Source organism: Pygocentrus nattereri, chromosome 14 (assembly GCF_015220715.1).
Source record: "Pygocentrus nattereri isolate fPygNat1 chromosome 14, fPygNat1.pri, whole genome shotgun sequence".
NCBI lineage: Eukaryota > Metazoa > Chordata > Actinopteri > Characiformes > Serrasalmidae > Pygocentrus > Pygocentrus nattereri.
Window position 1 is genome coordinate 25,926,182 of NC_051224.1, and position 15,704 is coordinate 25,941,885.

Below are 15,704 nucleotides of genomic sequence, written 5' to 3' on the forward strand. Positions count from 1 at the left end.
TTTTTTGTAGTTAAATCAATGTTTTTTAATACAGCAGGAAGAACAAATGAGCCTCAAATCCCCCGTCTGACCTGCAGAATTGTTTTTTATGCAGCGTTGGCTCCTGTAGGAGGTGCTGGGACTCCCTGTTGTCTTTTTTTTTTTTTGTGTAGAATAGGATGTAGCTTTTAAGTGCTTAAAAGAAACGTTTTCATTGTTTTTAAAAGAAAAAAAGTTTGACAATATTAAAATTGCACCCTATTTGTCAGGCCTTAACAGTCCAGACCTACCCTTGACCAGTATTGGCTGACTGTGCTGAAAGATGATCAGTATCGGCCACAAAAACCCTGATCAGTCCTTCTCTAGTCTTCACTGCTGTTTTTATCAGTTAAAAGCTCTTGAACGTATGCTTTACAGCGTTGGTACAGTACAGGAGCTGCTCGGCAGCTGCAACAAGATCACGTTTTGGTAAATGATCATAAATCTAGTTTAGTGCGCTGTAGAAATTGGAAGTGCCTGATTTGACAATGTCAGAGTTGATGCTCATTAAAAAAAAAAAAAAAAAAAAAAAAAAAAAAAAATACAAGATGTGGGTTTAGTGATTAGACGGACGACTGAAATCACTTCAGAGACGTGTCTGGTGTGAATCCGCGGTCATGCCTACAAACAGATACATGATGTTTATACAGTCCAGTTGTTAAAATTAATTAAATTTTGATAATTTTCTAACTGTAAATAAGTTGCCTCTACAGGGAACCCCCACCCCCAACATTACAAATTACAACGATTGTGTAAATAAACAGTAATTGTCTAACGTGTGCAGAAGTGTCTCTGTAGAGGATTAGTAACTTGTTAACAGTCAGAAAATCAACACAAACATGAAATTTGACAAGCATAAGACTGAATAAATTTAAACTATCCAAACAGTAGTGCCACATTTACAAAGTAATGTTTCACATACTGCTCATCAGGGTTAATTACGCTCTCTTAGGCTACGTTCACATTACTAGACCTAAAAGGGAATTCCACCAATTTTTTTTCCAGATTCCTGCATAACTGAGCATTTGAGGTGTAAACAGTGTCACTCAGAGTGGTGGTGATAGGAACCAGGGGTCACCATGACTACAACACAAATATAGACATTTTATTCACTATCCAGAACCACCAGAGAACCTACAGTCTTTTGAGTTTATATGAAATGTTGATGATGGAAAACAGTGGAAAATCTGAAATACTAATTTTTCTCTGGGGACTATTTTGCCTCATGGCACCCTGCATATTATGTATCCCTCCACCACGAATGGAGTTTAACTTCTCATGGGGTCTCAGTCATCAGGCACTGAATTCATAACCATTTCATGTAGTAACTTTCTGTGAGGGAGCTTTTAGAAGTGGAGGTCTGGTTCCTATTACCACCACTGAATATTTCTGACTCGGTAAGTTTCTCTAGAGCAGAACGTTTCACACCAAGGTGCCACTCTTAACCGCTCTGTTTACATCTTAACCAGTTAATTATGCAGAAATGTTGTGCAAATTGGTGGAGTTGCCCTTTAGGTGGCACACACATTTTTTTTGTCCCAATGTTTGAGCTGTGTGGGCACGCAAATCTGATCTTTTCAAATCAGACCTGTATATCTTTCTTACGTGGTCCTGAATCGGATGCAAATCTGATTTGTGGCGTTAATGAGAACAGCCGGCTCGGAATTTATGTGGACTTTTTCACTGCGTATACGGCATCATTCAGTGTTAAGTTAGTGCCAATAAATACAGCAGAATCAAAAGAGCCTAATTCACCAAACGTTCTTAAGAAAATTTCTTAAAACCCCCTTACGCAGTTGTTACGAAGACTCTGACATTCACTAATGTTCTTATGTAGGATTTTTTTTCTTGGGTAAGAACAGAATCTACACACACTCAAGAGCACAAAGGTGAGAACAGTTCTGTGCTTTAAGAACGCATCATGAATCTGATGGAGACTTTTTCTTAGGATCCTTCTCATGCGCATGCTTAAGAACAAACTTAGATGTTGGAAAATCAGTCCCAGTGTATCTGAGCTGTTGTTTTCACCTTTGTTTTGCTCTAATATGAACAGCTGAGAGCAATTATGTTCAGGAATGTGAACGATCCAGTAAGAAAGATCAGATCTCTGCAAAAAAAAATCAGAAATGAGCAGAGGCTTGTAATGTGAACGCAGCCTTAGACTCATAGTATTGTCAGGATTCAAATGTGACGACAGAGTGAAAACATTTAACACCTACATTGTTCATGAGTCTCTTTTTAATGAAACCTGCACTGATAGAACGGATAATGTCCACCTAATCAAGATGGCGGGGGAAATCTGAGTGTGTGTAAAACTAATGTGCTGCAGGACTGTGGGTCCAGCAGGCCGGGAACCCCCCTCCCCCACTTTAAGCTGCATCGCCAACATCAGAACACCAGCACCTTCCAGCCAGGGTGCGTGAAAGAGCAGCCGAAAAACAGGCAGTCCACCACCTGATCCAGCAGCCAGTAAAACACCACCTCTCTGTTCCCTGAGCCAATCGTAACCCTCAGCTTGAAGGTGCCGCCGTCGCTGGGGTTGTTGTTGTTGCTGATGGGAAACAGGCTGACCACCTCCATGTCGAACGTGACCGAAGACCCCACGGTGATCGCTGGCAGCTGGTTGGTCATTTCTTTCCCGTTAACAAACACGGCACCTGCGGCGAAATACAGGGATATTTGGCTGGGTTATCTATTAAAACAGCAGAGTTTTCATAGTTAACTAAAACTTTACTAAAACAAAAAATGACAGCACAAAAAGTAAATAAAAAATGTCTATTGCAAAACAAAGTAATTACAGAGAAAAATGTCAGCATTTGTGAAATTTTTACTACTTCTTTATTACACCTGCTATTCATCATAAGAAAAACTGAAATGAAATAAAATGAATGAACCCTTAATAAAAAGGCAGAACTGAACAAAGATGAAAAGGGGCTGTCTTTTAAGGACGTTTTGCTCTCTGTCAAAAAATGTCTCTTGCCATGAAAATGATGCCTTGACAGAAAACGGACTGAAAAAAGTTGAACATTTGATGAAGCTCTAATACACACGTCAGTAACAATAGGAAATGATATTGGACAATGGAGCCTCTTAGATTTTGAACAAAGCAGGACTAATCGCTGCAGTCGAGTCATCCAGAGCGATACACTTTTACACATCAGCTCCGAAGATGCAGCAGGACAGAGGATGGTGTGGTTAAAGCTCACACGTCTTTTTGCTTCATATTATGAGAAAGAACAGCAGAATTTGTTTAAGACTTTTTAATAAGTGTGCTCAGATCAATCTTCAATGAGAAACCAGAATCCATGTATGCAAACATTCGTGTTAAAGATCTTCTTCTTTCGGCTGCTCCCTTTAGGGGTCGCCACAGCGGATCATCTGGCTCCATCTTTTACACCAACCATCTCCATGTCCACCTTCACTACATCCATAAACCTTCTCTGAGATCTATCTCTTCTCCTTCTACCCGGCAGCTCCATCTCCAACACTCTTTGCCCAATATATCCACTATTCCTCCTCAACACATGTCCAAACCATCTCAACCTGGCCTCTCTGGCTTTATCTCCAAACTGCTCCACCTTCACTTCCCTCTGATCTGCTCATTTCTAATCTTGTCCATCCTTGTCACTCCCAACGAAAATCTCAGCATCTTCATCTCCGCCACCTCCAGCTCAGCCTCCTGTCTTTTAGACGGAGCCACAGTCTCCAAACCATACATCACATTCGTGTTAAAAGATATCACTATTAATTAATAGAGAACTGGGTAAAGTGTGCAATTTAAGTAACATAAAAAAACTAAAAAAAATTACTATATTACAGCAACATGTAGACTTTCACTAGTATGGAGTATATTTTTTAAAATAATTTTGAATAATAATAATAAATAATAATAAAATCTAACGCAGCTGCAGTGATTTCATGACTGATTTGACTCGTGTGGCTGTCTGGTCACAGATTTACATTCCTATAAAATGAAGTAAATGAATCGTACCGCTAGTGGTGATGCAGACGGCCTGATCTCTCTGCAGAGACTCTGCTCCGCTGTGGTTGTCCGCACAAACTCCAACACTGTCACGTTTATCCATCTGTCCAGCCGCCGAAATCCTGCAGACACAGAATTCAGTCTTCCAGGTGGCTGCTAGTGTTTTCTGCTGTGCTAATATACTTCAGTCCATGTTTATAGAGAACAGTGAGTCACACAGCGTCAGAAACCACATAATGAAGTCTATACGAGCCACTCGACACCACCACAGTTTGATTGATTTAGGCACTATGCTAACTGGTGGGCAGAAGTAAGAAAACAGAGGTTCTCATTCTGGGTCCAAAAGTGCCAAGAAATAAATTATGTGATTTAATTTTAAATCTTGCTGACTTTCCAGTTACACCTGGCTCAGCAGCAAAAAATCTTGGTGTCATATTTGATTGATTTATCATTCGATCAACACACAGGCAGCATCACTAGGACAGCTTTTTTACATCTTCACAACATTGCCAAGATAAGAAATACCCTATCCCAGTTGACACAAACACTAGTACATGCCTTTATTACTTTCTAGGCTAGACTACTGTAATGCACTACTGTCAGGATGTACGAGCAGGAATTTACACCTCCAACAAACTCCAACTAGTCCAAAATGCTGCAGCCAGGGTCCTCACTAAAACTAGAAAATTTGATCATATCAGTCCAGCGCTATCATCTCTTCATTGGCTGACTGTTAAATTCCGTATTGATTATAAAATTCTTTTATTGACAAAGCCCTACACGGGCTCGCTCCTGAGTACCTGCTAGACCTTATTTCCATTATGAGCCATCACAACTACTCAGATCCCTGAGTGCTGGCTTATTAATAGTTCCTAGAATTCATAAGGCTGCAGCTGGGGGAAGAGCTGTTTCTTATAAAGCCCCCAAACTCTGGAATGACCTTCCAGAAAATGTTCGGGACTCAGACTCAGTCACAATCTTCAAATCTAGGCTGAAAACTCACTTGTTCAGTTTAGCTTTTGGTAGCTAATGTTAGCAGATCAGCTGAAACGTGATCTGCTGAAATGTCAGCAGATCAAGGGGTCCATGGACACAGGGAATTATAGTAAACTAATACGTTGGTGCTGTCGTCCCGTGAGCATGCGATCACTCAGGTTTGTGGACGGTGGACCGGAGGGATGGCAAATTGTTTGAGTACTCTCGTGTCTGTGTGTCCTTCTGGTTCCCTCCTTTTAGTTAAGCTGTCATAGTCAGATCTGCCAGAGTCGTTAGCCACACTCTGGAAATGTTCACATTTTCTGCTTTACATACACCCAAACAGAACAAAACTAATTCCATCTCCCTACCTTTTTCAGAGTAAACGACTGCCCACATGTCCAGCCAGACATTGATGGACGACTGACTGTCAAGCTCTCCTGCTACCCGCTTCAGACCAGCTGCCCATGCCCCAGCTACCGCTACCTGCCTTGGACTAGCTGCCCACCCTACATTTAAGTTTCTCATGGACTCCTAGCTATTAGTACTACTAAAACTGCTACTATTAATATTAGTAGTATAATAATTTTGTAGGTAGTTTGAGCAGAGGAGGATGGGTCCCCCCTTGTGAGCCTTGGTTCATCTCAAGATTTCTTCCTCAGCTCTGAGGGAGTTTTTCCTTACCACTGTCTCTGTGGCTTGTTCACCTGGGGGTTTTTACATTCACGTTAAAACTTTGTCTTTATTGAAATTCTGCAAAGCTGCTTTCAGCAAGTCAGTTCAAGCTTTTTACAACTGATATTGTCATTTTTAGCTGCAGTGTTGTATTGGGACGTACTTGAATGTGAGTGTTTGTCCACAGAAGTAAGTCGGGGAGCTGGAGTAGAGCACCCCCCCAGCGCCGGGGTTAGCGTCACTGCGCATCGCAATGTTCTTCCTGCTGCTCAGGATGTAACCGTCCACACCTGGACTCCACTCTAAACACACACAGGACAGAGCACACGTTATACCGAGCTGTAAACTTGAAATATTTTAAATTGAACATTTCAGAATGTAATGAATACACTATATTTTCAAAAGTATTCATTACTATATTCATACTATATACAGTATTCGCTCGTCTGCCTTCATACGCATATGAACTTGAGTGACATCCCATTCATAATCCATACGGTTTAATATAATGTCAGCCCACCCTTTGCATCTATAACAGCTTCAACTCTTCCTGGGAAGGCTTTCCAAAAGGTTTAGGAGTGTTTATGGGAATTTTTGACCATTCTTCCAGAACTGCATTTATGAGGTCAGATACTGATCTTGGACGAGAAGGCCTGGCTCACAGTCTCCGCTCTAATTCATCCTAAAGGTGTTCTATCAGGTTGAGATCTGGACTCTGCGCAGGCCAGTCAAGTTCTTCCACACCAAACTCGCTCATCCATGTCTTTATGGACCTTGCTTTGTGCACTGGTGTGCAGTCATGTTGGGAGCATGAAATTGTCCTAAATCTCTTCGTGCTGAAGCATTAAGAGTTCCTTTCACTGGAACTAAGGGGCCGAGCACAACTCCTGAAAAACAACCCCACACCATAAACCCCCTTCCACCAAACTTTACACTTGGCACAATGAAGTCAGACAAGTTCCGTTCTCCTGGCAACTGCCAAACCCAGACTCATCCATCTGATTGCCAGATGGAGAAGCGTGATTCGTCAGAGAACACGTCTCCACTGTTCTAGAGTCTAGTGGCGGTGCTTTACACCACGGCATTCCACGCTTTATATTGCGCTTAGTGATGTAAGGCTTGGATGTAACTGCTCAGCCATGCAAACCCATTCCGTGAAGCTCTCTATGCTGTTCTTGAGCTAATCTAAAGGCCACATGAAGTTTGGAGGTCTGTAGAGATTGACCCTGCAGAAAGTTGGTGACCGCTTCGTACTATGCACCTCAGCATGACCCCGCTCGGTCATTTTACGAGGGCGACCACTTCGTGGCTGAGTTGCTGTCATTCCCAATCGCTTCCACTTTGTTATAATACCACTGACAGTTTACTGTGGAATATTTAGTAGTGAGGAAATTTCACGACTGGACTTCTTGAACAGGTGGCGTCCTATCACGGTACCACACTGGAATTCACTGAGCTCCTGAGAGTGACCCATTCTTTCACTAATGTTTGTAGAAGCAGCTTATTGGAATAAGCATTCATAAATACATTCTGACGAGGCTTATTTTGTGATTTACACAATATGCTGTTTTTTCAATGAAACCAAATCTTTCTTTTCTAACTTGAGCAAATAAGAAATGTGCACAAAAATGGAGAACAAGTCTGCATTTTTACTGTACAATTTCTGTTTTTTGCTAAATATAACATTGGGGGGAAAACAGAAAACATAAAATGCAACCTGTGCCAAAGGCCCGTTTTACACATGAGCATAACAGCAGACCTATGTGATGTATATGCTCCTCTTTTGTTTTTTTTGGTTTTGTTTTTGTCAGTAATTTGTAGGGTAGTTTTACCAGGGGAGGATGGGTCCCCCCCTTGGTGCCTTGGTTCCTCCCAAGGTTTCTTCCTCAGCTCTGAGGGAGTTTTTCCTTGCCACTATCACCCCTGGCTTGCTCACCTGGGGATTTTACATTTCATTTTAAACTTTGTCTTTAGTGGAATTCTGTGAAGCTGCTTTGTGACATCAGTTGTAAAAAGCCTATACAAATAAATTTGATTTGATTTGATGTTTTCCAACATTTTAAATTCTGCAAATAAATGGTAATTGTCCATTAAAATGCGCAGGAAGTGTCACATTTGAGTGTTCTCTATAGAGGATAAGTAAATATGTCTTTTTTCTCAAAAGGTAATTTGACCAGAAGTATTTAAAAACTTTTGTTTACGGCTGTATATAAAGTGTGTGTGTGTGTGTGTGTGTGTGTGTGTGTGTGTGTGTGTACCGTGTGGTGTGAGGGTGGTATATCCTGTCTGTGGGACACTCCATGGGCTCCACTCTGTTCGTCCCTCTCCGCGAGCGCACACTCTGAACAGGTAATCCGTGTGGGGATCGAGATGCAGCACCAGGAACTCACAGTCCTTACCGATATACGCATCTTCATACTGAGTCGCATTGCTACGGCGATACTGCAGTCGGTAATCCTGAGGGTTAAAGTCTTCATCCACCTGCACACAGACAGCATTTCAACATCATCCACTAACCAGGCCGATACATATGATCCCACAGTCACTCTGACAGACTAATACACTACAGGAAGTGTAGGGGGCGATATGGCTTCTACTGTTCATTTAAAAAGCCTCTATAATGTTCATATGATCCACAGTCACTCTGACAGACTGTAATACACTACAGGAAGTGTAGGGGGCGATATGGCCTCTACTGTTTACTATGTATCTACTAAGCATTACTTTGTGTGAATTGTTCAGTATACACTATGAATGGTTCACTTGCTATTACAATGTATTGATTATCTATTTCTCCCCACCTTACACCAGCGCACCAGCACACTTCCTGGTCTCTCCACCAGCTCCTCGATCTGTACGGGCGGATGAGCCGATACACTGCCGTGCCGTGCCACGCGCTCGCGCATCACATGCAGCAATGAGTCGTCCAGCTGTGCAGACAAGCAGGGCACGTCCACTAACGCAGGAACTTCCGGGAGGCTGAACAACACACATAGATACCGTGTACTTAAAGGGCCCGTATCCTACCCGGTTACATTTGTGTGAGTTTATGTTCCAAACAGTCGTAAGTAGGGGTGGGAATCTCTAGGCACCTCACAATTCGACTCTATGATGATTCAGAGGGCTGCGATGCAATTATAAAACGATCATCATTGCATCTCGATGCATCTTTTTTTTCCTATACAGGATTTCTATTTTCTCACTGTGTGATGACTTTAATTTTAAAGCAAAGTATTTGTAATGATCTACAATGAATTTACTTCCAATATCTTTTATTAATAAATCTAATGCAATTGATGTGGCAAGTGAGCTAGAAGGCTCTCATTCACTGCTATTGCTTGGAGCACATGAGATGCTGCTGCCACTTATCTGTGATAAAGTGCAGTTACGGTGAAATAAGACCCAGTGGCGGTGGATGTACACACAGCACACGTTACAGCCTTCCAGCCCATAGCTTAAGTTTTGGTCTCGTTGTAGAGTGGGAGGATCGCTGTGTCAGTAAAATATCTTTGAAACGGGACGTATGCAACACAGTGCGAAAGCCCTGTTTCGCAACGACTGATACTGCAGGTCACCTAGCAACGATGCGTTATTCGCATTCATAAGCGCTGCAGTTGGTTTCCTGGCAAGTTAAATCTGCAATGAGAGACTGTCAAACACTAAAAAGCTGCGAAGATGAAGTCGCTTCTCTTTCAAATGAAAAACGGGAAAATTTGAACAAGAAGCTGGAGCGACTTCAAGAAATGACTTCAGCCTCGTAAAACAGCCAAAAGTTGAGAGACATTTTACAATAAGCTGCTCTACTTTAGAGGAAAAGTTTCCTGGCGGAGATGGGAGGAAAGCGGCTATAGCTAAAGCTTAAAGCAGAGCAGAGTAAGTCCGCATTTTCATTTATATTTTTAACCTAACTCATACTAGGACACCAGCATGAACTGAGACATAAATGTTGTGGATGCCAAGGTGGTTTGATTTTTGTTGAAAGGACAAAATGGCTCTTCTTAACATTTGGGTTGTTACTCCTGACCTAACCTGGCTTTTAATGCAGAGGGAGCCAGTCAAATTTCTCACTCATGCAGTTGTGGTGTTATGTGCATCTCACAGAGTGTCCGGGCGTTGCACTTACCCACTTCCATGTTCCACCTTTTACGTTCTGTCAGCATTACGTTATAAATTAAATATTTAGAAAAACGATTTTTGACATTTGTGAATCGATTCAGAATCGTTCACATCCGCATCGCGATGCATCTAAGAATTTTTCCCGCACGCATAGTCGTAAGTTAGGCTGTTTTTGTTACTGTGCCTTTAAAACTGATATATGTAACTAAGCTCTGATCTGATTGGCTGCCGTGCATCACACCTCTAAAACGTTCCTTATAAACTGTGTGAACAGGCGGGGCTAAACTGCTGTGGGCTAAATAAATTGATGGATATATATGTAAATGTTTTCATGGTTATGACGTTGCAGCCATGAAGTATTCAAACCAGGCCGTTTTTACAGCTTTAAACTTTGTTTACATAATACATAAAATAAATAAATAACTGAAATTTTCACCCTTTTTTTTTTCTTTTATACGGACCCTTTAAAAGGACACTTCATCTTCTTAGCAGGCAACAGCAGAACTGCAGGAAATCAATTAGAGCCTGAAATTATGTGAAGGTGATTAAGTTGTGATCTTCAGTAAATCTCAGCAGGGTTGAATTTAAATCTCATAAGCAGGCTTACGGCTCAGACTGCACCAGCGCGTCTCTCAGACTCTGTTTACTCTATAATTAAGAGTTATGTTAAAAATGTCATATTTTGGCTGTTGAAAAAAGGATGGTTTACTATTTGAAGGTTACTTATTTGTCATTTATATTAATATGTTAGTGATCTGTCTCTGTGTTTGGTAACACCCAATAGAATTTACCTCCATCTCTCAGAATAACGTAGCAGTAGTAGCAATAATAATAATAATAATAATAATAATAATAATAATAATAATAGTTATTATAATTATTATTTGAGTTTATCAGTAAAACACCTTTGAGCTAAGGATGCTCAGTAATATTGGCATCGTATCTGTATTTGCAGATGTTTGCTTAAAAAAAATGAGCAGCTTTGGGCCAATAAATAAATTTTGCTGATGTATGAACTCCAAGACAGCAGAATGTTTAGATCACACAGGATTACTGCAATAAAACGTCCATCTTACTCTGTTTACTGCATTTGTAACTCTACACAAATGATTATTCCTTTGATTCTGAGATTTAGTCCCAGTTTTTATGTTATAAATATTTGTGCGTCTGCATCAGCATAACAAATATCAGACATGAGAATCAGCAAAGAATGTAAAGAACTTAAGATTTCACTCCAAATAAACACGGATCAGATCAGAATCTGGACTGATCTCTAAACTCTGTTCCAGCTCTCACTTACGAAAAGCTTTGTCTCTGCCAGAGTGAACAGAAAGAGCAACACACAGTAAAGTGTAGCTGATCAGTGTAAAAGGTTAGTTCCTGTTTTTCTGCTTTCCATTCCTGTGTAAACAGTCTTCTCATTTTTAAAGCACTTTGAATGACGGCAGTGTTTGAAAAGCGCTGTATAAATAAACTTGCCTTCCGTTATGCAAGTGAATTCAGAGCATTTTCAATAGTGACTCTGAACTGAAACGATAAACTTAAAAAAAAAAATTTAAATGAATCGTTAAGGTTAGGAATATACTTAATTCAACATCCTCTATGAATAATTTATATTAGATACTGAATAATTCATTATCTACTATTAGTTATTTGGTATCTACTATTAATTATTCAGTAACTACTATAAATTATTTAGTATCTACTATGAATTATTCAGTACATGCTGTGAATTATTCAATATATGCTGTGAATTATCCAGTAACTACTACGAATTATTCAGTAACTACTATAAATTATTTAGTATCTACTATGAATTATTCAGTACATGCTGTGAATTATTCAATATATGCTGTGAATTATCCAGTAACTACTACGAATTATTCAGTAACTACTATGAATTGTTTAGTACCTACTAAGAAACTGTAAGTTGTGTTGTTATGTAGAGATTCTGATCTGAACGAATATAAAAGTATCATAATTTAAATGTATGCACGTTAAAACACACATGACCTGATAACTGTCAGATGTTGCTCACCTGTCCAGCTGGATGTTTAGGGCTTTTTTAGCGAAGCTGCAGAGCTTATCCTCTTTATCACTGATCCCACAGCGAAGGGCAGCCTCTCCTGCGAGAGAGAGAGAGCAGAGGGCAGAGAGAGAGAGAGAGAGAGCAGAGAGACCTTCAGATGAAGAGGGGCTGGGGAGGTCAGAAACTCAGCTGTGTAGAAAACACCGTAGCTCTGCTGAGAACACACTGCATTGTGGAGTCTCACATGCCCATCTGTCAGGATCTGGACTGAGCTAAACCTTTAATGAGTTAACTGATCTAATTACTGAAAATTAATCAAGGAAAAGAACCTTCTGTTTGCATTTCAGTCCAAGATGGACGGTTACTGAAACCATTAAGCTGCAGCCACAGTGGAGATGTGCTGTTTGTGTTGCCGAGGCTGGACAAGAAGAATTATTAAAAATACTCCTTTTTGGTGCAGTTGGCTAGCAAGCTAACTCGCTAACCATGAATTACAGTTACAGCATCTAGCAGACGCTCTTATTCAGAGTGACTCACAAAACTGTTCTGCTGTCAGTCAGAGAAAGTATGTTTGCCAGTTTGCTAGTATCTTTACTGAGCTCAGATACTGCTAGAAGCAGAAGCTCATGTTGACACCAAGAGAACAGAATTAAACGCAGCACAATACATTTCAATAAGTACTTAACTAAGCGCTCACTTACGTGCTGTACAAAGAGAAGAAATAAAGCACAGAGGGACATGGACCCTCACAGAGCAGGTGAGTCATTCTCAGCACTGCAGTAACACTGACGTGGTGGTGGTGTGTTAGTGTGTGTTGTGCTGGTACGAGTGGATCAGACACAGCAGTACTGCTGGAGTTTTTACACACTTTGTCCGCTCACTGGCCACTCTATTAGACACTCCCACTTTGTCCGTCCACCTTGTAGATGTAAAGTCAGAGACGACAGCTCATCTGCTGCTGCACAGTTTGTGTTGGTCGTCCTCTAGACCTTCATCAGTGGTCACAGGGCGCTGCCCACAGGACGCTGTTAGCTGGATATTTTTGGTTGGTGGACTATTCTCAGTCCAGCAGCGACAATGAGGTGTTTAACTCCAGCAGCACTGCTGATCCACTCAGACCAGTGCAACACACACTAACACACCACCACCACGTCAGTGTTACTGCTGATCTGAGAATGACCCACCACTTAAATAGTACCTGCTCTGTGAGGGTCCATGGTGTTCCTGACCATTGAAGAACAGGGTAAAAGGGGGTAACAAAGTACGCAGAGAAACAGATGGACTACAGTCTGTAATTGTAGAACTACAAAAGTGCAGCTATACAGTATGTGGAGCTGATAAAATGGACAATGAGTGTAGAAACAAGGAGGTGGTCATAACGTTATGCCTGACTGGTGTGTGTATATATATATATATATATATATATATATATATATATATATATATATATATATATATATATATATACACATATATATATATATATATATACACATATATATACATACACACACACACACACACACACACACACACACACACACACACACAATATATTATAATATATTATATATTTAACAGAAAATATACAGTACATCTCACTGTCACGCAAAAATCTTGTATCCTTCAGTCTTTTACTTCTTTTTCACTTGTTTACAGAGTTACTGGAGTTATATTTAATGATGAATGGACCAGTATATGGACCAGATATGAGGTTTTGTTCCAACAGCGACGACGTTGTACACAGTCTGTGTGCCTTTTTAAAGCTGTGACAAAGACATAAAATACATAAATGTGTTTGTAGGCTATGGGTTTAAGAAAAGCGCATCACAACAGAATTTATATAATGATAGAATACTATTATTATTTTGAAAACAGAACCTTTAAAGTTGTTAATTGTTATTTTGTATGAATTACTTAAAAAAAAAAAAAAAAAAGTGGAAAAACTGGAAAGTGCAGATTGTGAACTTTCAGTCCGTGTTTGTAAGTAGTAGATCTGATTTGAGTTTGATAAAGTTATTGCTGTGTTAGTCTTGATTTTCCTGAAAGGTCATCAAAACAAAGAGAAAACATAAGTGTAGACTCAAAACTGTCTACACAGAATAGAAATCAAAGGCAAACGTAATCATTTTGTAACTGTGGAGCCTCATTTTACAGATCAGTGGAATAATAATGGAATAAAGAGTTAAGAGTGTGTCAGGCTGCTCTCGCTTCGCACTGTCTAATAACAGAAGTGAACTGGGCCAAAACAGTGAGCGCTGTTTGTCCAAACAAACTTCTATTATGTCAACATCCTGAAACTCAGCATATACAAGTCCAAAAATATCATCACGCCATCAGCTCTGGACAAACAGATAGATGTAACATTAATAAAACAGTCACAATCCCGACACGTGTTCATACAGAGATTTAAGAACAGTGTTACACTTTTTTTTATTAGGTAATGATGCATATATATTAAACTAGAGGTATATGGCAAAAATCTAATACTGTGATACTTTGACATTTTAACAATACACAATATGTCACTATTTTTTCAGACATCTGAGCAGTTGAAACAGAGAAAAAAAGAGCCAGTAGAGCTACATTAAAAAAATCTGGCACTAAATCGAGTTAAAACTGACTAAATTTGCTCTCTTTATAATGAAACATGCAGTTGGTCAGTGTCTACAAGCAATTTTTATTTTTGAGTTGAAGATTTGATCTGAGCAGGTACTGATGTTAAGGCTTGTCTGGGACATGTGATGAATTTACTTCTCTAACAGGAACCCAAACGTTGAGCCAGACCTTATTTTTGCGTCTATGTGTGACGTTAATACGTAAAGGCGTATGACATGGTCTGAAAAACTCAACGCCTTCAGACTTTAAATGATTATTTCAGGCTTTACACGGCGACTGCTCACCATATTTTAGCCCGTTTTATTCTCCTCACTCAGCAATGACACTTCTTTCAGTTTTAACACAAAAAACTTACACAATGCAACTTTAACTATTTCTTTAATGTTAGTAAAAGCCAGGGTTATGCTACACAACTTACCCTGATTTTAGCCCTGATGCTCAGTCTGAGCTGGTCGGCTCTAGTCTGCAGATTTTTGGGTCAGTCGGAATCGACAGTTGGATAGAGAGTTGAGTCGTGTTTGAGGGGCACAGACTCAGATTTTTGTTTCAACACAAATGGCAGAGAAAACAGCAGCAGCACCTCCACGTTATTTATTTGCATCTTCTAGTAATGGGAGAATGTGTGAGTTTGCACAAGTTCAGTGAGTTCAGTTTGGTTCAGCAACAGTTTAAAAGTCATTTAAGTGTGTGATCTTCAATGTTTGTCACCCAAAAATATCTGCAAACCCCAGTTTGATAGCGTGAGACGTCTTTATAATCCGTTAAGACCAAGTTGTGCAGTGAACCCAAGGCTTGAGGCATTTTGAAGACGAAGGTGTCGTACTGAGTGTCTCAGCCTCACTGAGCAGTTCAATGCAAAATTTCGCTGATAAAAAGCTGACATTGTTCAAATAACACAAAAATCTTGTGGTAATTAAAGCTCATAATTTTATAATTCTATACAATTTACTTCTGACTCCTAGTACAATATTTGGTGGTGGCGACTGAAAACTTGGGAGCGTCTTCTGAGGATGTGAGTGAATTATCTACTATTATCATCACATCTTTATCAGTATGATGTTGGTTCTGAGATCATTTGAGTCCTAAACATCAAACCGGACCTTTTTTTTGAGTCTGTGTGTGATGTTACTACATAAAGACGTACTACGTGGTGTGAAAAACTTGACATCTCTCGAGTTCTAAAAGATTATTTTAGGCCTTACAGGGCAACACGCGGCAGCAGCGCAAGCTCACCATATTTTAGCCTGTTTTTACTGTCCTCACTCAGAAATCACACTCAGTTTTAACAAA

General features: G+C 40.0%; 1 protein-coding gene across 1 annotated transcript in view; it reads right to left on the reverse strand.

Moving 5' to 3' along the window:
• Positions 1-1,801: 1,801 nt before the first annotated feature.
• crlf3 (cytokine receptor-like factor 3) overlaps positions 1,802-15,704 on the reverse strand; it is a 36,917-nt gene continuing 23,014 nt past the window's right edge. The window contains exons 4-9 of the mRNA XM_017713755.2: positions 11,805-11,892; positions 8,452-8,629; positions 7,909-8,131; positions 5,814-5,952; positions 4,010-4,122; positions 1,802-2,675 (exon numbers count right to left, since the gene is read on the reverse strand). Coding sequence (XP_017569244.1) covers positions 2,407-2,675; positions 4,010-4,122; positions 5,814-5,952; positions 7,909-8,131; positions 8,452-8,629; positions 11,805-11,892 — 1,010 coding nt within the window. The 3' untranslated portion in view covers positions 1,802-2,406. The remainder of the gene's footprint in view (positions 2,676-4,009; positions 4,123-5,813; positions 5,953-7,908; positions 8,132-8,451; positions 8,630-11,804; positions 11,893-15,704) is intronic.